Source organism: Arachis ipaensis, chromosome B07 (assembly GCF_000816755.2).
Source record: "Arachis ipaensis cultivar K30076 chromosome B07, Araip1.1, whole genome shotgun sequence".
NCBI lineage: Eukaryota > Viridiplantae > Streptophyta > Magnoliopsida > Fabales > Fabaceae > Arachis > Arachis ipaensis.
Window position 1 is genome coordinate 101,895,152 of NC_029791.2, and position 24,934 is coordinate 101,920,085.

Below are 24,934 nucleotides of genomic sequence, written 5' to 3' on the forward strand. Positions count from 1 at the left end.
TTTATGATTTTTTTATATTAGTTATTTTTAGAAGTTGAGACTTGATTCTTCATAAAATGTTAGTGAAGATATATATATTTCAAATTTTAATTTTAAGTTTTTAACTATTTTATATTTTATATTTACGTGAGACCAATTTTATCGATTCAACCCATAATTTATCGGTTAAACTAATAAATCAATAAACCAATAACTTAATCGGTTCGATCACCAATTCAATTTTAACAACTATGGTATATACGCCGAGCCGTTTTCTTCAAAATGAAAAGTTTATTAATTTGTAAGTATTTAAATCTTCCCTCATTTTAACTTTTCATTTTGAAAAAAACGGCTATTCAGTATTGACGATGGAGGACTTGAACAGTTCAACGCCGTGCCCTTACACCGTGACGATTCGCCGGAACCCCCATCGGAAAGCTCGCGACACACCGAAATACGCTCCACAGAACTTCAACTTGTGCGAAATTCCACCATTTCCCAACGACGACGTTTTGTTCGCTGCGCAGAACATGCCGGAGGTTCCCTCGGCGGCATCCATAGAAAACAAGCAAGAAAACGATAACCTCAGAGTTTTCCTCAGAATCCGACCCCTCCCTACAGAGTCTCCAAGTCGAGCTCCGCACGAGAGAGGAAAGAGCGTGTGGCCTCAGAATCCAATGAAGAAGAGCAGCGCCGCTGCAGCAGCAGCATCCAAAACCTCGAAGAAGAAGAAGAGCTCCGATACTTCGTGCATATTGGTGAACGATTCACAGTCAGTGACGTTATCTCCCCCTTTGGATTTGCAGGATTCGAAGCGAATCAAATCGGAGACGTACAGAGGTTTCTCTCATGTTTTCTCTTCTGATTCTTCTCAGGTAAGGAACCGTACTCATTCTCTTTGTTTTGTTCTCTTAAGAAGTGGAATGGTGGCTGCGCTGGGGCCTAGTGGATCCGGCAAGACACACACTGTGTTTGGGAGCCCAAGGGATCCTGGAATGGTGCCCCTGGTCCTCCGCCATATTTTCAAGGAGACTCTGTCAGAGGCCAAAAACTCACCTAGGTATAATGTTTTACTGCATTTCATATCATTTGTATGAATTGTAGTTGCACAAATTAGCTACACACGTTTCCATTTTTTCGGTGGTACTGTGAAATTGATTATGTTATCATAGCCAAACTTAATTTGTTCAGTTGGAAAGTGTTTGTTTGAATGAGCAAAATATGCCGATGTCCCACCATAGATGGCACTTCCAGATTACCAAACAGAGAACATATAACTTTAAGACTAAATTGATTTCAGTGTTTGTTCAAATTTCAGTTATTCTTGTAACACAAACATGTTGGAACAGTCATAGGCTGTGAAATGCGGCTAGAACTGTTTTTTAACATTTATATTGTTCAACTGGCAGATCCTTTTATATCTCAATATTTGAGATATGTACGGAACGCGGCAAATCAGAGAAGCTTTATGATTTATTACCAGATGGTGGTGAACTGAGCATGCGACAGTCGGCCATAAAAGGACTGCAAGAGGTTAATTTCTACATATTTGTTAATTTTACATTATTTTGTTTCTTCATGTGTATAATATGGAATTCATCATTTTTCATATTCTTGTGTTTGTCCTAGCAGGTTCTCATCTCCAATACTGAACAGGCAGAATCTTTAATAGCACAAGCAGTTGCAAAACGTGCAACTGCAATGACAAAAACAAACAGTCAGTCAAGGTAAAATAAAAACGAAGAATTTGGGAATGTTTTTTCCTTACCCTAGAAAAGGGGAAAATAGTAGCTTATTAGCGAACCAACCATGTTGATTATTAATTTCGTTTGAATTTTGGGTTCTTACAGCCGGTCACAATGCATCATTAACATTCGTGATGTTCCCGTAATGTGTGAGGGAGTGTTGAATCCCAAGTCAGATAGTGTTGTTTTGTCTATCATTGACCTTGCTGGAGCAGAAAGAGAAAAGAGAACTGGGAATCAGGTTCATTCCTTTTTACCAAACTATTGTAGGCAAAGAGGGTTAATTTGGAGTTGGTGTTGATTAATAAGCCTTGTAGTTTTAGACAGTAGCATAACATATTAGTCTGATAGGGAGTGCCTATTGTAGAAATTTTGCTTTTGTCTTTATGCCGAGTTATGTTTTTGTGATATTGTAGGGGACAAGGTTGCTTGAAAGCAATTTCATCAACAACACGCTAATGGTGTTTGGCTTATGCTTGAGAGTACGTAGCCTATACTTCTAATTATAAATTGACGCTGTTGGTTGTTGCACTTTAAGCAGACAGGACTTACGTGCTTTTTGTACACTACTATCCTCATTTGGCAAATGTTGAACCTCTTCACCTCTTCCACTCTACTTCTCTATTTGTTCTGTGTATATTTTGTTGATTATCTATCCTTTCAGTCTTTGTTGGAGCACCAAAAAAATCCCAAGAAGCCATTGCAAAAGCACTTCCAGAATTCAATGGTAATGTTTTGTTATGATTTTTATTGGTTTTTGATGGATTATATTTTCCTCATTTTACCATTTTTTAAGGCTCAAGTCATTAACTAGCATGGGCAACCATGCTCACTTGTTAACTTAGTTTACAGATCTCTTCTAGACTAACTTTGAAAATAGGAAAGAAAAGGTTACAAAACTGACTTTTTTTTTAATACTACTACAGTTGACTAGGTACATGCGAGATTATTTGGTTGGGAAGAAGCGGATGACTTTGGTAAGCATATCTTCTAAAACTAGCCATTGAGTTATGACATACTTGCTGTAATGTATGATGAATTTTATAATTGTCTAATTTATATATGTGGTGTTAATAGCTTTTAACAGCAAAGTCAGGAGTTGAAGATTATCTGGATACTTCGCACCTGTTGAGACAAGCTTCTCCATATATGCAAATCAAGTAAATTCATTGTCATCCTGTATTTTGTCTAATTTCACTTTCAGCACCGAATATTGGCTTCTAAGGCTATCTTTCAATGTTTTAAGGTACAATGAAGCTGAACAACCAAATATGGCTCCCAAAAAGAGGCATCACCAAGCATCATCTACTATGGATTGGGCAAAACCATCACCGATAATAAGAGTAGAACACCGAAAAAAAATGAAACTTGACACTAGTGAAGATGCTGTACAGGTTCTCCTTTACGTCCAAGTTCTAATATAGGTTTCTTAAAATAATTAGAGATTGTTTTTTATTAGCTTATAATTACAGCTAAATCTTTTGTTCACATTCTTACGTCATGGATTTTGAATTCTCTTCACATGAGCTATTTGCTATTTTGGACAGCTGAGGCTTTCTAAACTTGCAGTTTTAGATAAATATTTTTTACTTACATTATCACAGTATCCAATGGCAAAGAGCTGCATATAAAATATTAAGGAAGTTTTCATTTGGAATTCGGAAAGTGGAATTTGAAAACCAGAAGATGAAAAATTGGGATTGGATTTTAGAATGGAGTCATTATTATGACAATGACGAATCTAGATAATTTACAAACTACCACAATGTCATGTTTGCGACTTGTGATGTTCAGGACTGTTGATGTTCTATGGTTGTAACCTTATGTTTTTTATATTTGTGTCAGTCTAATGTGTGTCCTCTTCATACCTATTTCTATGAAATGATTTTTTTCCCTGTGCAATTTACATAAGCCACTTAATTATGGATTGGATTCAAGGAACTGAATAAAGCTATTTTCATGCAGCATACTAAATGAGTGAATGATCCATTATAATATTTCTTTTTGTTATTTTCAGAATGATGGAACAACCATTGATGAATCAAACACTTCTAAAAAAGGTAGACATTATACTTGATTTTTCTTCTCTGTTTGTTTCTTTTTTTTACTTCCTCTTCCTGTCCTGCTTGATACTACACATAGGGATCCATCAATCCATTCTTTTTACATTGGATCTGAATTCTAAAGTATTGAATTTGTAGCAGACAGTTCAACATTGTGCAAATTAGATGCAAGCCATCCTGTTTCTTTCGACTTAAAGTGTGATAGCCAGTCCCAGAGGGAAAGAAGCCATATTATAATGAGGAATTTTGCTAAAGTTTTATGGAGTGTGCTGAAAGAATATAATTCTAAATTGAAGGTAATAGGGAGAAGAAAATTTAAGGGTGCCTTGACATTAATGTCTATAGATATTCCGTTCTAAATTACATTTTTATAATCAGGTTGCAGAGAAGGAAATACAAAGTCTTAAAGAATGCATTGGATATGAGAAGGAAAAACTTTTAGTGCTGGAAACAGAATTTAACGAGTTTAAGGCTCACTGCACTTGTTGCAGAAAAGGGAAGGTAAAAAGTGATATTGAATTTTTCAAGTGAAGTTGGATGTATTTGGTATATTAGGATTCATTACACCAGCAATTAATTTTAGGCTTCAATATAAACAGTAACACCTGCTAGATGCATACTATTGAATGTCTCAACTGATAAAACATTGAATTTTATGTTGCCTTTTTAGTTTCCAATAAACATCGTTATGAATAGGAATCATCTCAGGATAGTTTTGACTGGTCAGATGAAGAGGTTATTGTTGATATTTCCTGTAAACTCAGATCGGTTAGTTGTGACTAATGTCCATGTCTAATGATCTTTGGCTTGTGGTTCCAGCTCGTCCTTTTTCTTCCTTCTTTGCTTTGAACTTATGTGCTTGATCCAAATTTGTATACTTTGTAATATGTAGGGAGGTTTGGATCTCCTTGCTATTTATTATTTCTCTTGGTTGAATTTTGTGATATTGGTTTGTGGTCATTTAAAATTAAAGGCCATGTTGACTTTACTAGTTGGTATATTTAGGCTTTAATATATTTAAAAATCTTTTCGCTGGTGAATTGAAACTCCAATAGATTAAGTTGACCAGGTATACTACCAGAGGCATCCATCATAATGTGTTTTGTAATAGCTGTGTGCTATGTATTTCAAGTGTAAATTTGCACAATTCATTTGGGTTAAATTTACGCCAACCAAACATAGGATGTGAGCTTCAAATTGCAATGTTATTAAGTATTTTATTAACTATACAGGAATCACCGAAGCCTAAACTTGTAGAATCAGATGAAGAACCTACACCTACTTGTTCCCAGTTGGATTTTGAAAAATCAAACCGGTTAGTCATGTGAATAATGAATGATCTTCTGCATATTTTTCTTGGCTTTAAACTGATATGCTTGTTCTATAATTCCTGTTTGGAATAATAATTTAGGGAAGTTTTGAACTCCTTGTCAAAGAACCAGAATTCATTTGAGATGGAGGCTGTGGACAATATATCAAGTGTGAGTTGAGTCTCCTTGTTAATGTGCACGTGCTATTTGTTACTTATTGTTAATTGATTTTTACATAGTGATTTGAACTCATTTATATTTAGAAGATAATGCACTGTGAATTTTCAATGACCAAAAAACTGGCTGTAGTATTAACTGGCAAATATAGGCTACATTAAGAGTTAACTCATCTAATGGGTGAACCGAGATACTGGTTCTGTGTGTAGATTTTAAATATAGGCAAGCTTCAGATTGCATCATATATGTTTTCTGCTCATCTTTTCAGGATACATCTTGTGCACCACCATCAAATGTGTCTAGAGTTGATCAAGGAGATGTCCCCGAGCTTAGTACATCCTTTACACATTCAGATTCTGAGAACTCAGAACTGTGCTGCTATGATGCTGTGACAGTTGACGAGGCTGCGAGCAAGATATTGAATGTGAGTTGTTTTCCATTTGTTAATATGTGCATGCCATATTTACCTTATTTTTTTTTATCTTTATGTTTCACCATTTGGCGTCCGTTCCTCAGGAATCATCTGAGCTTAAAATTGTTGAGTCAAATGGGAAGCCTATGCTTGGTGCTTGTACACGGTCAGATTCTAAAAAATCAAACACTAGTGATGAAATAGATGGAAAGCCTGTACATGGTTTTTCTTGGGCACAACCAGACTCTGAAGAGTTCGATAGAAAGTCTATGGATGGTGCTTCATGCACACAGTCAGATTCTGAAAAATCAGATAAAACTAATGATTCAGATGTAAAGTCTATGCATCGTGCTTCTTGTACACTACCAGATTCTGATGAATCATATGGAAAATCTACGCATGGTGCTTCTTGTCCACTACCAGATTCTGACAAATCAGATGGAAAGTCTACGCATGGTGCTTCATGTACACAATCAGATTCTGAAAAATCAGATAAAACTAATGATTCAGATGCAAAGTCTATGCATGGTTCTTCTTGTACACTACCAGATTCTGACGAATCAGATGGAAAGTCTACGCATGGTGCTTCATGTACACAATCAAATTCAGAAAAATCAGATAAAATTGAGGAGTCAGATGGAAAGCCTATGTCTGGCGCTCCTTGTATACAAGCAGATTCTGAGAAATCAGATCGGTTAGTCTTGTGACTAATGATCTTCCTTAGTGGTACCAGCTTTCCTTTCTTGTGTTTGAAGTAATACGCTTGTTCCTTATTCCTGTCTAATTCTATAGGGAAGTCCAGGCCTCCTCGTCAAAACCCGGGCATCATATTGGTTTGGAGGTGGAGGACGCAATCAAGAAATCATGTGTGAGTACTATTTGTGCTCTATTTATTGATTTCCTCAAGTTTATTTGTGGTAATTGAAAATCTAATGATGATGATTACGTTAGTAAAATAACCGACAACGACAATAACTAAGCATTGTCATTATATTCTACTTATGTATTTAAGTCAACTGTATGCAAACTTAAGGTCAAACTTATGCATGAAAAAGAGGCCAAACTTATTTTGTCTTTAGGAGACTATAATTCAATTCCATTTTAGCTAAATAGAGCCGTCAAATCCAATTCTTGCTTGCTATACTTGGTCATCTAAGTTCAAAATCGCCTATATTAGAAGTTTAAGCATATAGTTTAGTATGATATGTACTTAACCTTTAGTATGTAGGAAAAGGAAATCAAGCTTGTATGTTTTGAATAGTAGCTGTTATATGAACTAACCATCCCTCTTTTAATCCATTTTCAGGGATCGTTGGCATCTTCATCGTTAATCAAAGACGTGGTTTTGGATTCATCTTCTCCCGAAGGTATTTCATCTAGTACACGTGACCTTGTGGGAGATCCACGTGGTGAGATAGGAATCAATAACTCCTGCAAACCTCTGAGACCGAAAAGGTAATTTTGTTTTTGTATTAATGAGTCAATGTTTAACCATGCCATGTTTTGTTTTTGTTCCACGCTTGCGGATTTCATTTTAACGGATTATATCTTATTATTTTATGTCTCTTTATCAGAACACTTATGCCTAAGTCATCCATGTTATCAAGGGACTTTACCTTTGATATTGACGAGAGCGAGAAATTTAAGGTGATTATATGTAGACTTGTAGTCTGTGGTTCTCTGCAATTCCAACTTATATATTCGCTTTTTGTTTTCTTTGTTTTTTTTGTCTCTTTCAATGTTTTGAACTTCTGTTCATACGATAAGTTTGTATTAAGAATACTAGAGAGTCTAGTATAACTATGCTATGGTGGTTATGGTAATTATGCAAGTGTTGTTAACTTAAAGTCATATTTTTTTTTTTTTCATTTTGGTAATACTTTTTTTTAAGCAAACACTTTTTAAAAAGCATTGTTTAACAATAGAAAAGCATTATTTTAATTTTAACAATACTTTTTAAAATACTATAGTTAACGTAGTCATCATCATAGTTATATTGGAATGACCCTAAAAATATATGTAAGGTTCGATATTTGTATGGTTTGCAGGGGACAAGAAAGTTAGCTGCAATTGATCAGAAAATATCAAATGGTAGCATCACTCTTCTGCGCTTGCTTAAAGCTAAAAACAACCCTCATCTGTAGCGTGACCACTAAAGAGCTAAAGGAACTAAATTCTGCAACCTTCATCACTTTTAATACGCATTAAACGGTAGGATGTATTTTTTGGGGGAAGGTTATAAATATCTGTGCCCTGCTTCTACAATAGGCGTTTTGGGCTCTTTCCCACAATTAAGCCTTTGACTAATACTGTAAAAAGCTGCCCCGAGAGAGGGACTAAAAAGAAGAATGGAGTGACAAAAGAAAAGAAAAAATGAATGTTCTGATGTTTTTCCCTGGTATTTGAATATTATGATTGTCATTTCAGCACTCACAGTCTAACATTGAACCTTGAACGTTAGGTGTATAAAAGAGTACATCTATTCATGTTTTCGTAGACATGTGCAATACTGACCCAATGTATGGTTTCAATTACAAATATTAGTTGGAACTCGCATCCATTTGGCTAAAAGCATTCTTGACCTCCATGAAAGTAGCTTCTGATTTCTGATATTATCACTATTGAAAACTATTAATATGTCAGAAAATTATTGGCACAGTATCATGTTTCTCACCATCAGAATGGTACTTCGGTGCATGGGTACTATGTAATTATATATAGTTAGATTGAAGAAATAGAAACAGAAAGAAGTCACCGACGAAATTCCTGATAGGAATTTTCTTTGCTTACATATGATCCCATCTATCTAATTATGTGGAGCCTTTTTTGTTGTTACTTCCCGCATCGTTGCCGTGTGTCTTCACATTTTGTGGGTCAATATGGCATTTTGGTTTAGTTGCCAGTCTGATTCTCAACACAGTAGCGTTAAAACTTAAAAGCATTGTTAATATTGTTTATTTGACTTGTTCGCAACTATTAATTCGTACATCACTTGTTAAATATTTTTCATTTTTTTGGATAAAAGTTATTGAACAGAATAGAATAATAAGTTAAAATAAGATGCATCACTAAAATAAAAAACAACATAATAACCCACTTATAATGTTATACACAATATCTAATATAATACACTGACTATAGTGTACTCGCTGGCTACTTAAGGAACGAGATATTATACGAAAAGCGCTAGATATATTCAACCAGCATGGTCCCCCTTCACTCCTCTAGCCAGCCAGGTGTAGATTTCATTTTCCCATCACTCCGACAAGCAATAATAATATTAACATGTCCGTAGTGAAAATATTAATAAATAAATAAAATCAAGTTGTACACAATGTTCGTCGTGAGAAAACAAAGTTTACTCGGCCAATAGAGTGAAGAGCAATTACCAAAAACCCACATGTATATTACCAAGAAGAAGTGATCACACCTTTCACCTCCGCCAACCAATGACTCTACCCACTCTGCTCCCTCCTCCTCCATCCAACAGGCACCACATTCATATCACTCTTAATTATAACATCCTTCACTGTATCACGCAGCAAATAATGCCAAGAGACTTTAAATTGAAGATCAAAACTGAAATTCACTGTGCATTGGTACCAAACAAAATGGAAATTCTTATTTATTCACATGAAATTCCATCTATCTATCTCCGATCAACATTTTACACAAAGCTATTAGTATATAAGTATATATACTCTAAATTAATATGAACAAACACCAAACATTGGGTAAAGCTGCCGCATATATATAATACCTAACCCAAAATAATAATAATAATAATAACAAAATCCAAGCGGAAATCTTGTAGTAACAGCAACGATATACATTTATATATGTTGGTCTCTCTCTGTACCTTTACTAGTATTATGAATTTTGGAAACTGAAGTATTAGAAAGCGGCGTAAGGAATCTGCTGGGGGAGTCTGAAACGGATGTGAGAAGCTGGGGATCTAACCGCGACGCCGTGCCAGCATATGCCTCCCTTGCACATCTCATGGTCATGGTGGTTAATTAGGCTCTGAGCATGACGGCGGCTGAAAGGACACGTGGCTTTACGCGACACGTCCCAAGTGAGTGTGGCCACAAGGATCAAAGCGACTACGGTGGTGGACACAATCACCACAAAGCCACCGCCGAAGCTTTGACCACACACAATAAGCCCGTATGCCTTAACGCACGCGATCACTGCTACATAGATGATCGTCAGGTTGCTCACAACTAGATCACATACCGCCATCAAAAGATAGATGACTTTAACTACTGGCTTGCTTAGCTTAGACACATTCCGTTGCTTTTGTGACTCTCTAACTCTTAGGAATTGCAATGAATAATTGAATATAACAAAAAAAGGAAAGTGAAATGGATCCACTACCTTGTCGTCCACCCGCCGATTTTTTCAAACACCAATCATCTCCCTCCACGTGTCTGTCGTTCCATTTCTTCTTACGTGTCGCTTATGAGTTTGCTTTCCCTATCTTTAACCATCTTTACCAATTTCCACCCTCTTGGTGCTCTTCTTACTCATTTATGATTAAGTTATTAATTACCTTGACGGTTATCCAAAATGTCAAAAATACCCACAAACTAAAAACGTTACCGTGGACGTGACATTATTTAAGGGCTTCACCTTTATATCTCCTAGGCGTCACAATTGACAATCTCATATAATTCTCAAACAAAAATAGTTATTAAAGTTAATTATTATATATTTATTATATTTATTATTTAATTTATTTTTAATATATTTTTATATTTTAATATATTCTTTATACTGATAACTAATTTTAATGTACATATAATATAATCGATTAGAAACATATTATTGAAGTGAGTAACGAAGCAAAACTGAATATTTAAATATTTAACTATCAAAGTGCCTTCCAAGGGAATCTATGGTTATTAGGCACTAAACAAAAGAATAATACACGAAATTAAGCTTTATTGGGTCAAAGAAACTTTACATACTCTAAAGAGCTCTCACCTTTCAGCGTTGGGATAAATTAATTAGAATGTAATAAAGGGCTAAGGCTAGTGGGAAATTAATTAAGAAATACATAAGCATCAAACATAGAATAGACAAGAGAACATGTTGGTGCTTTCACTATGGTTAGTTAATTAATTAATTAGTCCTATAGCGGGAAATAATATTTGTCTGTACTAGCTTTATTATATGCATGCATATGTATATGACAATAAGATTATGATTCTTAATTAATCTTAGGGATCTCGACAAAGAGGATAAAGGCTTCATTGCCTTTTGCTCTTTAATTTATAGGCAATTGAATTGAAATCCACTTTATATTTTAATATATTCATGAGTGAAAATAGATTTTGAGGTATAGCTCGTTCTTATGATATTTGAACTGGTTTTTTTTGGAGTAAGGGGAGTGGAACATTGTTTTTTGTGGGGAGGCGGCGTTGGATACCTATAAAGGGACTCCAACGCTCAAGTAAGTAAGAGTATGAGTAATAGAGATGATATTCAGAGTGAATAGCGTACCTTCAGATCAGTAGTTCATTAGTCTTTATAGTGAGTTGTTTGAGTGGTTTGTTATATGGATCAGTTATTCATATCTTTGTTGCAGGTTTGACGGGGTCTGAGGTTTGTTATCATTTGGATTTGTTGGGATGATACTGGCCTGAGTGGGGAGGTCGTTGGGGAGAGTATATCTGCCAGCTATACCAGGTTCCGAGGTTATAGCGGTTGTAGGCCAGGGTTGAGTAACGGATCATAGCCCCCAAGCTTGACCTGTTTTTCTGAGCCGAGGTATAACAGACATAGTTATAAAAATCGGACCGGACCGGCCGGTTCGACCAAAAAACCGGTGAACCGGATTCCTAACCAGTCCGGTTGAGTGATATGATTGGATAAGGAAGAGAACCGTTAAGAACCGGATTGAACAGGCCGATTTTGATAAAAATCGGAAAACCGGCGATTTCTAGTTAACCGACCGGTTCGGAAGCGCTTTTTTTTTTATTATTCATTTTCCAAAACGACGTCGTTTTGGTTAAAAAAAAAAGTCTCGTCGTATACGCACTACCCCCCAAACCCCACTCCCAGGTTCCACTTTCCACTTTTCCCCCCAACCCTAATCCCCTAACGGCTAACCCTCTTCGCCACCACCTCACCCCACTCTGTCACAGTGTCACTCACCCAGCCACCGCCGCCAGCTGCCAGCCGCCAGCCGCCCGCGGTCGTCTTCTTCGTCTCTCCGCCGGTCTGAACTCCGAAGTTTGAAGGAACTAAGGAAGTAGGAACAGGACAGACCCGCGTCTGTCTCTCATCGCCGTCGCCGTTGCCGCGCCGTCGTTATCGCCGTTGCTGCATCGTTGACCTCGCCGTTGCCTCGCTCTTCTGCTGTGTCAAACAGGTTAGCTCCAGTTCTCCTCTGTAGTCTATTCTGCATTTCTTGCTGTTACAGTGTTATGACTTATGAATAATGTTGTTCTGCACTTCCCCTCTGTTCTCTAGTAACCTTAAACTGCAATCTCCTATGTTATTCTATTCTGTGTTGAAAACTTAAAATTTCTGGGATGAATATGCTTGTTGAAAGCTTGAATCTATGAAATATGAATTATGTTGTTTTGTTGATTTGTTCTATGTTGAATATGCTTATTGAAAACGTGAAAATTTGTTGTTTTGTTGATTTGTTCTGGGATGAATATGCTTGTTGACTAATTCTTGAAACCGAGGTGTTGAATATGCTTGTTGAATATGAATAATGTTAATCTAATGTTGTTCTGTTATGAATATGCTTGTGCTGTGAATATTTAAGATTGCTGTGAATAATGTAACTATTTAAGATTGCTGTGAATTTAACTATTTAAGCCTTTAAGGTTGCTGTCTTGCTGAATAGGGAATAGGAATTAGGGAATTTAGGATTGCTATTGTTTTATACTTTTGCTGTTTTGGTACTCCATATTCTTTTAGAATGGTGGTGCATGAAATCGTGATTGTTCATTCCCAGCAACAGCGCCAAAAACTCAGTACGCACGTTCATAATCTCAAATTCTTTTTCACAATTCCGATACAACTAACCAGCAAGTGCACTGGGTCGTCCAAGTAATAAACCTTACATGAGTAAGGGTCGATCCCACGGAGATTGTTGGCTTGAAGCAAGCTATGGTCATCTTGTAAATCTCAGTCAGGCAGATTCAAATGGTTATGGAGATTTGATAATTAAGATATAAATAAAATATAAAGTAAAGATAGAAATACTTATGTAATTCATTGGTGAGAATTTCAGATAAGCGTATGGAGATGCTTTGCTCCTTCTGAATCTCTGCTTTCCTACTGCTTCCATTCAATCATTCATACTCCTTTCTATGGCAAGCTGTATGTTGGGCATCACCGTTGTCAATGGCTACTTCCCGTCCTCTCAGTGAAAATGGTCCAAATGCGCTGTCACCGCACGGCTAATCATCTGTCGGTTCTCGATCATGTTGGAATAGGATCCATTGATCCTTTTGCATCTGTCACTATGCCCAACACTCGCGAGTTTGAAGCTCGTCACAGTCATCCCATCCCAAATCCTACTCAGAATACCATAGACAAGGTTTATACTTTTCGGATCTCAAGAATGGCCACCAATAATTCTAGCCTATACCACGAAGACTCCGATCTTTTGGAATGGAGGCTAAGAGATAAACGCTCAATCCAAGGTAGAACGGAAGTGGTTGTCAGGCACGCGTTCATAGGTTGAGAATAGTGATGAGTGTCACGGATCATCATATTCATCATGGTGAAGTGCAAGCGAATATCTTAGAATAGGAATAAGCTTGAATTGAATAAGAAAACAATAGTACTTTGCATTAATTCATGAGGAACAGCAGAGCTCCACACCTTAATCTATGGGGTGTAGAAACTCTACCGTTGAAAATACATAAGTGATGAAGGTCCAGGCTTGGCCGAATGGCCAGCCCCCTAAACATGATCTCTGAACATAAAATTATCCAAAAGATTAACCAGAGATGTAAAATAAATCACTAAAAGTAGTTTTTATACTAAACTAGTGGCTAGGGTTGCATAAGATAAGTAAATGATATAGAAATCCACTTCCGGGCCCACTTGGTGTGTGCTTGGGCAAAGCATTGAGCTTTCATGTGTAGAGACTCTTTTTGGAGTTAAACGCCAGGTTGTAGCCTGTTTCTGGCATTTAACTCTGATTTGCAACCTGTTTCTGGCATTTAACTCCAGAATAGGGTAGGAAGTTGGCGTTTGAACGCCAGTTTGCGTCATCAAAACTCGGGCAAAGTATGGACTATTATATATTTCTGGAAAGCCCTGGATGTCTAATTTCCAATGCAATTGAGATCGCACCAATTGGGTTTCTGTAGCTCCAGAAAATCCATTTCGAGTGCAAGGAGGTCAGAATCCAACAGCATTTGCAGTCCTTCTTCAGCCTCTGAATCAGATTTTTGCTCAAGTCCCTCAATTTCAGCCAGAAAATACCTGAAATCACAGAAAAACACACAAACTCATAGTAAAGTCTAGAAATGTGATTTATTTAAAAACTAATAAAAATATAGTAAAAAGTAACTAAATTATACTAAAAACTACTTAAAAACAATGCCAAAAAGCGTATAAATTATCCGCTCATCACAACACCAAACTTAAATTGTTGCTTGTCCCCAAGCAACTGAAAATCAAATAGGATAAAAAGAAGAGAATATACAATAAATCCCAACTATAAATGAAACTTAGCTCCAATTAGATGAGCGGGACTAGTAGCTTTTTACCTCTGAACAGTTTTGGCATCTCACTTTATCCTTTGAAGCTCAGAATGATTGTCATCTATAGGAACTCAGAATTTAGATAGTGTTATTGATTCTCTTATTTCAGTATGTTGATTCTTGAACACAGCTACTTTATGAGTCTTGGCCGTGGCCCTAAGCACTTTATTTTCCAGTATTACCACCGGATACATAAATGCCACATACACATAACTGGGTGAACCTTTTCAGATTGTGACTCAGCTTTGCTAAAGTCCCCAATTAGAGGTGTCCAAGGTTCTTAAGCACACTCTTTTTTTCTTGCTTTGGACCTCAACTTTAACCGCTCAGTCTCAAGCTTTTCACTTGACACCTTCACGCCACAAGCACATGGTTAGGGACAGCTTGGTTTAGCCGCTTAGGCCAGGATTTTATTCCTTTGGGACCTCCTATCCACTGATGCTCAAAGCCTTGGATCCTTTTTACCCTTGTCTTTTGGTTTAAAGGGTTACTGGCTTTTTGCTCTTGCCTTTTGGTTTAAAGAGCTATTGGCTTTTTTCGCTTGCTTTTTCTTTTTCTTTCTTTTTCTTTTATTTTTGCCATTTCATTTTTTTTTCGCAAGCCTTGTTATTCACTGCTTTTTCTTGCTTCAAGAATCAATTTTATGATTTTTCAGATCATCAATAACATTTCTCCTTTTTCTTTATTCTTTCAAGAGCCAACAATTTTAACATTCATAAACAACAAATTCAAAAGACATATGCACTGTTTAATCATTCATTCAGAAAACAAAAAGTATTGTCACCACATCAAAATAATTAAACTAATCTCAAGGATGAATTTGAAATCCATGTACTTCTTGTTCTTTTGTAATTAAAACATTTTTCATTTAAGAGAGGTGATGGATTCATAGGACATTCATAGCTTTAAGACATAGACACTTGACACTAATGATCATGTAGTAAAAACATAAAACATAGATAAACATAAAGCATGGTAAACGAAAAAACAGAAAAATAAAGAACAAGGAGATTAAAGAACGGGTCCACCTTAGTGATGGCGGCTAGTTCTTCCTCTTGAAGATCTTATGGAGTGCTTTAGCTCCTCAATGTCTCTTCCTTGCTTTTGTTGCTCCTCCCTCATAGCTCTTTGATCTTCTCTAATTTCATGGAGGAGGATAGAATGCTCTTGGTGCTCCACCCTTAGTTGTCCCATGTTGGAACTTAATTCTCCTAGGGAGGTGTTGATTTACTCCCAATAGTTTTGTGGATGAAAGTGCATCCCTTGAGGCATCTCAGGGATTTCATGATGAGGAATTTCCTCATGATCTTGTTGAGGTCCATGATCTCTTGTTTGCTCCATCCTTTTCTTAGTTATGGGCTTGTCCTCATCAATAAGGATGTCTCCCTCAATGTCAATCCCAGCCGAATTACAGAGGTGACAAATGAGGTGAGGAAAGGCTAACCTTGCCAAAGTGGAGGACTTGTCAGCCACCTTGTAGAGTTCTTGAGGTATAATCTCATGAACTTCCACTTCCTCCCCAATCATGATACTATGGATCATGATGGCCCGGTCTACAGTAACTTCAGACTGGTTGCTAGTGGGAATGATAGAGCGTTGGATGAACTCCAACCATCCTCTAGCCACTAGCTTGAGGTCATGCCTTCTTAGTTGAACCGGCTTGCCTCTTGAGTCAATTTTCCATTGAGCTCCTTCCTCACATATGTCTATGAGGACTTGGTCCAACTTTTGATCAAAGTTGACCCTTCTAGTGTAGGGGCATGCATTTTCTTGCATCATTGGCAAGTTGAACGCCAACCTTACATTTTTTGGACTGAAATCTAAGTATTTCCCCCGAACCATTGTAAGCCAATTCTTTGGGTTCGGGTTCATACTTTGATCATGGTTCTTAGTGATCCATGCATTTGCATAGAACTCTTGAACCATTAAGATTCTGACTTGTTGAATAGGATTGGAGAGAACTTCCCATCCTCTTCTTCTAATCTCTTGTCGGATCTCCAGATACTCACTCCTTTTGAGCTTGAAAAGGACCTCAGGGATTATCTTTTTCTTGGCCACAATTTCATAGAAGTGGTCTTGATAGACCTTTGAGATGAATCTCTCCATCTCTCATGACTCAGAGGTGGAAGCAATTGCCTTCCCTTTCCTCTTTCTTGAGGTTTCTCTGGCCTTAGGTGCCATTAATGGTTATGGAAAACAAAAAGCAACACTTTTACCACACTAAACTTAAAATATTTGCTCGTCCTCGAGCAAAAGAAGAAGGAAAATAGTAGAAGAAAAAGAAAATGGAGGAGATAGAGGGGAGGTGTGTATTCAGCCAAGGGGGGAAAGAAGTGTTTTTAATGTGTGAAAATGAGGTAATGTGGAGGGGTTTATATAGGGGTGGGGGGGAGGTTAGATTTCATGGATTAGGGTTGGGTTTGGGAGGGAAATGATTTTGAATTTGGAGGTAGGTGGGGTTTTTGGGGAAGAGTGGATGGATGTGATTGGTGAGGGGCATTTGGGGAAGAGATATGGAGGTGATTGGTGAAGGGTATTTGGGGAAGAGTGTTATGAAAGGGTGTGAAGAGGAGAGAAGAAGAAGTGGGGTAGGTGGGGATCCTGTGGGGTCCACAGATCTTGAGGGGTCAAGGACTTAGCATCCCTGCTCCATTTAGGCGTGCAAAACGCCCTTGGATTGCACTTCTGGCGTTAAACGCCAGGTTGCTGCTTGTTTCTGGCGTTTAACGCCAGCTTTTCTCCCATTTCTGGCGTTAAACGCCAAGTAGATGCTCTGTTCTGGCGTTAAACGCTAGTTTGGTGCTTGTTTCTGGCGTTTAACGCCAGCTTGATGCTTCTTTCTGGCGTTAAACGCCAGTCTGCTGCTTCTTACTGGCGTTTAAACGCCAGTAAGCTCTTCCTCCAGGGTGAGCTATTTTTAATGCTGTTTTTCATTCTGTTTTTGATTTTTCAGTTGTTTTTGTGACTTCACATGATCATCAACCTAAAGAAAACATAAAATAACAATAGAAAATAAATAGATATAATTAAATAACATTGGGTTGCCTCCCAACAAGCGCTTCTTTAATGTCAATAGCTTAACAGTGAGCTCTCATGGAGCCTCACAGATAATCAGAGCATTGTTGTGGCCTCTCAAAACCAAACTTAGAGCTTGGTTGGGGCCTCCCAACACCAAACTTAGAGTTTGAATGTGAGGGTTTTGTTTGACTCTGTATTGAGAGAAGCTTTTCATGCTTCCTCTCCATTGTTATACAAGGAGAACCTTGAGTCTTGAATACAAGGTAGTCCTCATTCAACTGAAGGACCAACTCTCCTCTGTCAACATCAATCACAGCTTTTGCTATAGATAGGAAGGGTCTGCCAAAGATGATGGATTCATCCTTATCCTTCCCAGTGTCTAGGATTATGAAATCAGCAGGGATGTAAAGGCCTTTAACCTTCACTAGCACGTCCTCTACTAGTCCATAAGCCTATTTCATTGGCTTGTCTGCCATCTCTATTGAGATTCTTGCAGCTTGTACCTCAAAGATTCCCAGTTTCTCTATTACAGAGAGTGGCATGAGGTTTATCCCTGACCCCAGGTCACACAGAGCCTTCTCAAAGGTCATGGTGCCTATGGTACAAGGTATGAATAATTTTTCGGGATCCGGTTTCTTCTGAGGTAATGTCTGCCTCATTAATGCATTCAGTTCATTGGTGAACAAGGGGGGGGTTCATCCTCCCAAGTCTCAGTACCAAATAACTTGGCATTCAGCTTCATGATTGCTCTTAGATACTTAGCAACTTGATCTTCAATGATGTCTTCATCTTCTTCAGAGGAAGAATATTTATTAGAGCTCATGAATGGCAGAAGAAAGTTCAATGGAATCTCTATGGTCTTTGTATGAGCCTCAGATTCCTTTGGTTCCTTAAAGGAAAACTCTTTTCTGTCCAGAGGACGTCCCATGAGGCTTTTCTCACTGGGACTCACGTCCTCCTCACTCTCTCCAGGTTCGGCCGTGTTGGTCATGGTTATGGCCTTGCACTCTCTCTTGGGATTTTCTTCTGTATTGCTTGGGAGAGTATTGGAAGGAGTTTTAGTAATCTTCTTACTCAGCTGATCCACCTGTGCCTCCAAATTTCTAATGGAGGACCTTGTTTCACTCATGAAACTTAGTGTGGTCTTGGATAGATCAGAGACTGTGGCTGCCAGGCCAGAATGGCTCTGTTCAGAATTCTCTGTCTGTTGCTGAAAAGATGATAGAAAAGGCTTGCTATTGCTAAACCTATTTCTTCCACCATTATTGTTGAAGCCTTGTTGAGGCTTCTGTTGGTCCTTCCATGAGAAATTTGGATGATTTTTCCATGAAGGATTATAGGTGTTTCCATAGGGTCTCCCATTTAATTCACCTTTGCTATTGCAGGGTTCTCAGGATCATAAGCTTCTTCTTCAGAAGATGCTTCTTTAGTACTATTGGATGCAGCTTGTAATCCATTCAGACTCTGAGAAATCATATTGACTTGCTGAGTCAATATTTTGTTCTGAGCCAATATGGCATTCAGAGTATCAATTTCAAGAACTCCCTTTTTCTGAGGCGTCCCATTGTTCACAGGATTCCTCTCAGGGGTGTACATGAACTGGTTATTTGCAACCATTTTAATGATTTCCTGAGCTTCTGTAGGGGTTTTCAGATGAAGAGATCCTCCTGCAGAATGGTCTAATGACATTTTTGACAACTTAGACAGACCATCATAGAATATACATATGATGCTCCATTCTGGAAGCATGTCAGTAGGACACCTTTTGATCAGTTGCTTATATCTTTCCCAAGCTTCATAGAGGGACTCTCCTTCCTTCTGTCTAAAGGTTTGGATTTCCACTCTAAGCTTGCTCATCTTTTGAGGTGGAAAGAATTTGGCCAGAAAAGCACTGATCAGCTTATCCCAAGAGTTCAGGCTATCCTTAGGTTGTGAATCCAACTATATTCTAGCTCTGTCTCTTACAACAAAAGGGAAAAGCATAAGCCTGTAGACCTCGGAATCAACTCCATTGGTCTTGACAGTGTCACAGATTTGCAAAAATTCAGCTAAAAACTGATGCGGATCTTCCATTGGAAGTCCATGAAACTTGTAATTCTATTGCATTAGAGAAACTAATTGAGGCTTAAGATCAAAGTTGTTTGCTCCAATAGCAGGAATTGAGATGCTTCTTCCATAGAAGTCAGCAGAGGGTGCAATGAAGTCACCAAGCATCTTTCTTGCATTGTTGGCATTGTTGTTATTTTCGGCTGCCATGTCTTCTTCTTTTTCAAAAATTTCTGTTAGGTCCTCTCCAGAGTGTTGTGCCTTAACTTCTCTTAGCTTCCTCTTTAGAGTCCTTTCAGGTTCCGGATCAGCTTCAACAAGAATGTTCTTATCCTTGTCCCTGCTCATATGAAAAAGAAGAGAATAGAAAATAATAGGAATCCTCTATGTCACAGTATAGAGATTCCCTTTTATGAGTAGAAGAAGAGAAGAATATAATTCGAACACAGAGAGGGAGAGAGAGTTCGAATTTTTGAGTGGGAGAGGAGTGTTAGTAAATAAATAAATAAATAGAAGGAGATGAGAGAGAGAAGAATTCAAAAATTAAATAAAGTAAAAGGAAAATATTTTTATTTTTATTTTAAAATGTAGTTAGAATTCGAAAATCAAAAAGAGAAACAAAATAATTTTGAAAATTAAATAAATTACTAAATTAAAAATATTTTTGAAAAAAAATGGTTAGTGATTTTTGAAAATCAGAGAGAGAAAAGTAGTTAGATAGTTTTGAAAAAAATAAGAATTTTAAAATCAAACAAAAAGTTAAGTAGTTAATTGAAAAAAGATTTTGAAAATCAAATTTGAAGAGATAAGAAGTTAGAAAAGATTTTGAAATAAGTTTTGAAAAAGATGTGATTGGAATTTATTTTGAAAAAGATTTGAAAAAGAAATTTAGAAAGATTTGATTTTGAAAATTAAAGTTGATTACTTGACTAACAAGAAACTAAAAGATATGATTTTAAAATTTAAAGATTGAACCTTTCTTAATAGGCAAGTAACAAACTTTAAAATTTTTGAACCAATCACATTAATTGTTAGTAAAGATTTTGAAATTATGAAATGAAATTAAGAAAAAGATTTTGAAAATCATTTTTAAAAATTTCAAAAATATATATAAAAAATGAGAAAGATTTGATTTTTGAAAAGGTTTTGAAAAGATAAGATTTTTAAATTGAAAATTTGATTTGACTCATAAGAAACAACTAGATTTTTAAAATTTTTTGAAAAAGTCAACTCAAATATTCGAATTTTATGAGAAGAATAAGGGAAAGATATTTTTTTGATTTTTGAATTATTAATGAAGAAAGAGAAAAACACAAAAAAGACACAAGACAAAAAAATTATGAATCAAAACAAGAAAAATATGCAAGAACACCTTGAATGTCAAGATGAACACCAAGAACACTTTGAAGATCAAGATAAACATCAAGAACTTATTTTTGAAAATTTTTAAGAAAAGACACACATGCAAGACACCAAACTTAGAAATTTTTAATGTTGAGACACTAACAAATTGAAATGCATATGAAAAACAAGAAAAGACACAAAACATGAAAATGCAAAGATCAAACAAAGAAGTTCATCAAGAATAACTTGAAGATCATGAGGAACACATGTATGAATTTTCGAATTTTTTTTTGGAAATTAAAACATGCAATTGACACCAAACTTACAATTTGACACTAGACTCAAACAAGAAACACAAAATTCTTTTTGGTTTTATGATTTTATTAAAATTTTTTTAGTATTTTTCGAAAATTAATTTAAAAAAGAAAAATAAGGATTTCAAAATTTCTAATAAGAATTCCAGGAATCATGCAATGTTAGTCTAAAGCTTCGGTCCAGGAATTAGACATGGCTAGTAGCCAAGCTTTCAGTGAAAGCTCCGGTCCAAAACACTAGACATGGCCAATGGCCAGCCAAGCTTCAGCAGAACATTACATACAACAACTAAATTGTTGAGAAAGACAAAGAAGCTCTTCTAAGGATAGTTGAAACCTCGGTCCAAAAGATTAGACATGGCTTAACAGCCAGCCAGGATTCAACATATCTCATGAAACTCTAGAATTCATTCTTAAAAATTTTGAAGAACATAGAATAATTTATTATTTTTTTTGAAATTTTTTTTGAAAATAAGAATAATAAAAACAAAAAGCTTAAAATTAAAATAAAATTACCTAATCTGAGCAACAAGATGAACCGTCAGTTGTCCAAACTTGAACAATCCCCGGCAACGGCGCCAAAAACTTGGTGCACGAAATCGTGATTATTCATTCCCAGCAACGGCGCCAAAAACTCACTACGCACGTTCATAATCTCAAATTCTTTTTCAAAATTCCGATACAACTAACCAGCAAGTGCACTGGGTCGCACAAGTAATAAACCTTACGTATGTAAGGGTCGATCCCACGGAGATTGTCGGCTTGAAGCAATCTATGGTCATCTTGTAAATCTCAGTCAGATAGATTCAAATGGTTATGGAGATTTGATAATTAAGATATAAATAAAATATAAAATAAAGATAGAAATACTTATGTAATTCATTGGTGAGAATTTCAGATAAGCGTATGGAGATGCCTTGCTCTTTCTGAATCTCAGCTTTCCTATTGCTTCCATTCAATCATTTATACTCCTTTCTATGGCAAGCTGTATGTCGTCAAAACTCAGGCAAAGTATGGACTATTATATATTGCTGGAAAGCCCTAGATGTCTACTTTCCAATGCAATTGAGAGCGCGCCAATTGGGTTTCTATAGCTCCAGAAAAATCCATTTTGAGTGCAGGGAGGTCAGAATCCAACAGCATCTGCAGTCCTTCTTCAGCCTTTGAATTAGATTTTTGCTCAAGTCCCTCAATTTCAGCCAGAAAATACCTGAAATTACAGAAAAACACACAAACTCATAGTAAAGTCCAGAAATGTGATTTTTATTTAAAAACTAATAAAAATATAGTAAAAAGTAACTAAATTATACTAAAACTACTTAAAAATAATGCCAAAAAGCGTATAAATTATCCTCTCATCAAATGGCTTCTGCGAATACACCATCATAAACACCATCTTCGCAAGAACAAGGATCAACTCTTGATGCATCAATCGGAACCCAAAAAAACAATAATAGAGCAAAAACCGATCCTGCATGGGGTCATTGTAAACAAGTTGTGGAGTCTGGAAAAACAATTCTGCTATGGATATATTGTGAGAAGCTTATTAGGGGTGGAGGAATTCATCGGTTTAAGCTTACTCCAAAGAAGCCAAAGCTAAGAAATTTGTGGATCAAGTCTTGGATTCTAAATTTTGGAGTCAATGCACTGATATTGTTAAGCTTACTGAGCCACTTGTTCGTGTTTTACGTATTGTGGATAGTGAAGACAGAGCTGCCGTGGGTTTTCTTTATCAAGCTATTTATAAGGCTAGAGAAGAAATAGTGAAGAGGTTTCAGAAAAGAAAAAAGGTTGCTGATCCTTATTTGAAGATTTTAGATACCCGTTGGGATGCACAACTTAAGAAAAATCTTCATGCCGCTGGTTATTGGTTGAATCCAGCTTTTCGATTTAATGCTGGAGAATTTGAAAAGCACAAACAAACGACTTCTGGCTTGTTGGATGTCATTGAGAAATATGCTTATGATGATCCTGTATTGAATTCTAAGCTGACAAATGAGAAGAGGATCTTTAGGAATGCTAAGCAAGATTTTGGAAGACCCTCTGCAATACGTGAACGAACCACTGTTATGCCAGGTGAATTTCTTTATAAATTTAGTCTTTCATGATTGTGATGTATTTATTATGTGATATTTATGATTGTGATAAATTATTTATCTGTTTTTTATGTTAAGATCAATGGTGGGAATCTTATGGTTGTGGAGCACCAAATTTGCAAAAGTTGGCTATTCATGTTTTAAGCCAAACTTGTAGCTCTTCAGGTTGTGAGCGTAACTGGAGTATTTTTGAACACATTCACTTAAAGAAGAGGAATCGGTTAGAGCATCAAAAACTTAATGATCTTGTTTATGTTCATTACAACTTAAGGTTACAACAAAGGTACTTTCTTGATTGTTTTAAGTTGAAAGCATTATTTTAAAATCTTAATCATCACATGAGTAACGAAATATATTGATAACATAGGAACCAAATGAGAAATCAAGTTTATGATCCAATTTATCTTGATACATTTGAGGATCATTCGGAATGGATACTGGAAGATTCACCACCATTTTTAACTCCTGAAAAAGTTGATGCTTTACGAAATGATCTTGCAAATATGTCTCTTCAATCACCTTTAGATGATTTACGTATGCTTTTATTTATTTATGAATTATGATCAACTATAATTTTCGTATGCCTTATAACATGTTTTATATTATTTTTTATCTTAATTTGTGAAACATTATCTATAATGCTAGATCAATTGGATTTGGAAGATGATCGGGATGATGATGGAGCTAATAATTCTATGGAAAATGCAAATCAAAATGAAACCAATCAGGATGTAGCCCCACATTTGTCAGATGAAGAGCAACTTGCCAACTTCAAAATCACTCCTTGGATTTAGTTTATGAATTGTTATCCTTATTGTGTTTAATTAAGATGCTAATGTACTAGTACTAACTAATTTCATGTTTATCTTTGTATTAGTTATATTTAGACTTTGAAACTTGGTTATTTTTAAAATGTTGGTAAAGAACTAAAGATATGTATTTTGAATTTATTAAGTTTATGACTATTTTTAGTATTTTATATTTTTTATTTACGTGAAACCGGTTTTACCGGTTCAACCAACGGTTTATCGGTTGAACCAATAAACCGGTGAACCAATAACCTGACCGGTTTGATCATCGATTCGGTTCTTACAACTATGATAACAGGTCGAGCTTATTGTATAGCTCAGAACCGGGTATGATGGTAGCCCTCAAGATCGACATGTTTTGGTGTTGGCGTTTGAAAAAATGGTTCAAGCTTGATGTTTTGGCGGTAAATTGGGTAGACATTTGGATGAGAGAGAAATTGTCGGGAAACGTGTGAAGTGCTTTTAAAGTTTTATTGGGAATAGGGATAGTCATTAATCAGGGACGTTGGTTTTGAAAACGGTAATCAGAATCAATGGTTAGGGTTTGTTTGGGTGGTTTTTGCTGTTTACCTGAAGATTAGGTTAGTGGGCTGGTGGATTTTGTGGACTTTTGGGTTACTGCTGCTGTTTTTACTTCTTCCCTGCGATTGGAAATGAGCAGAAAAGGTTAGTGTTTTCTACTTCTGCTTCTATTTTGTTGTTTTACTAATGGATAAGGGAAAAGGTATTATAGTTGAGAAGAAGGTTAAGGGTAGGAAGAAGAAGGGGGTGGTGGATGATGTCGACAAAATTGTTGAAGAAGTTTTTGTTTGTGATCCCGCAGATCCTTATGGGTGGGTTGCTGAGTCTGTGAAGGGTTGGGTGTCTGTATTTGACGATGATC

At 36.5% G+C, this 24,934-nt stretch overlaps 3 protein-coding genes across 5 annotated transcripts; 2 read left to right on the plus strand and 1 right to left on the minus strand.

The window, feature by feature from the left end:
• On the plus strand, nt 312-8,240 carry LOC107609885 (kinesin-like protein KIN-6). Of its 3 annotated transcripts, none has more exons than XM_016311939.2 (20): nt 312-1,039; nt 1,389-1,512; nt 1,612-1,706; nt 1,830-1,965; nt 2,141-2,206; nt 2,389-2,451; nt 2,651-2,701; nt 2,802-2,884; nt 2,971-3,118; nt 3,742-3,784; nt 3,926-4,083; nt 4,166-4,288; nt 5,020-5,102; nt 5,199-5,268; nt 5,543-5,698; nt 5,791-6,380; nt 6,479-6,554; nt 6,993-7,141; nt 7,261-7,333; nt 7,735-8,240. In XM_016311939.2, the coding sequence occupies exons 1-20, from the start codon at nt 348-350 to the stop codon at nt 7,828-7,830; spliced, it is 3,075 nt and encodes a 1,024-aa protein (XP_016167425.1). In that variant the 5' UTR covers nt 312-347; the 3' UTR covers nt 7,831-8,240. The 3 variants fall into 3 exon arrangements, with proteins under 3 accessions (XP_016167425.1, XP_016167426.1, XP_020961756.1); XM_016311940.2 differs by having other exon boundaries at nt 3,929-4,083; XM_021106097.1 differs by lacking the exons at nt 5,020-5,102; nt 5,199-5,268.
• Nucleotides 8,756-10,022, minus strand: LOC107609945. Its single transcript, XM_021106098.1, has 2 exons — nt 9,546-10,022; nt 8,756-9,215 (listed from the first exon to the last, which is right to left on the minus strand). Exon 1 carries the CDS (start codon nt 9,926-9,928, stop codon nt 9,581-9,583), a length of 348 nt encoding a protein of 115 aa, XP_020961757.1. The 5' UTR covers nt 9,929-10,022; the 3' UTR covers nt 8,756-9,215; nt 9,546-9,580.
• Nucleotides 11,154-24,036, plus strand: LOC107607519. Its single transcript, XM_016309467.1, has 6 exons — nt 11,154-11,178; nt 11,277-11,293; nt 22,808-23,222; nt 23,321-23,525; nt 23,610-23,776; nt 23,888-24,036. Exons 1-6 carry the CDS (start codon nt 11,154-11,156, stop codon nt 24,034-24,036), a joined length of 978 nt encoding a protein of 325 aa, XP_016164953.1.

Coding starts and splice junctions, on each gene's coding strand:
- LOC107609885 (XM_016311939.2), top strand. CDS start 348: ATGGAGGACTTGAACAGTTCAACGCCGTGCCCTTACACCGTGACGATT. Junction 2,702..2,801: donor GGAAGAAGCGGATGACTTTG/GTAAGCATATCT, acceptor TGGTGTTAATAG/CTTTTAACAGCAAAGTCAGG. Junction 2,885..2,970: donor TCTCCATATATGCAAATCAA/GTAAATTCATTG, acceptor CAATGTTTTAAG/GTACAATGAAGCTGAACAAC.
- LOC107609945 (XM_021106098.1), bottom strand. CDS start 9,928: ATGGCGGTATGTGATCTAGTTGTGAGCAACCTGACGATCATCTATGTA.
- LOC107607519 (XM_016309467.1), top strand. CDS start 11,154: ATGAGTAATAGAGATGATATTCAGA. Junction 23,223..23,320: donor ACGAACCACTGTTATGCCAG/GTGAATTTCTTT, acceptor TTTTATGTTAAG/ATCAATGGTGGGAATCTTAT. Junction 23,526..23,609: donor AACTTAAGGTTACAACAAAG/GTACTTTCTTGA, acceptor TTGATAACATAG/GAACCAAATGAGAAATCAAG.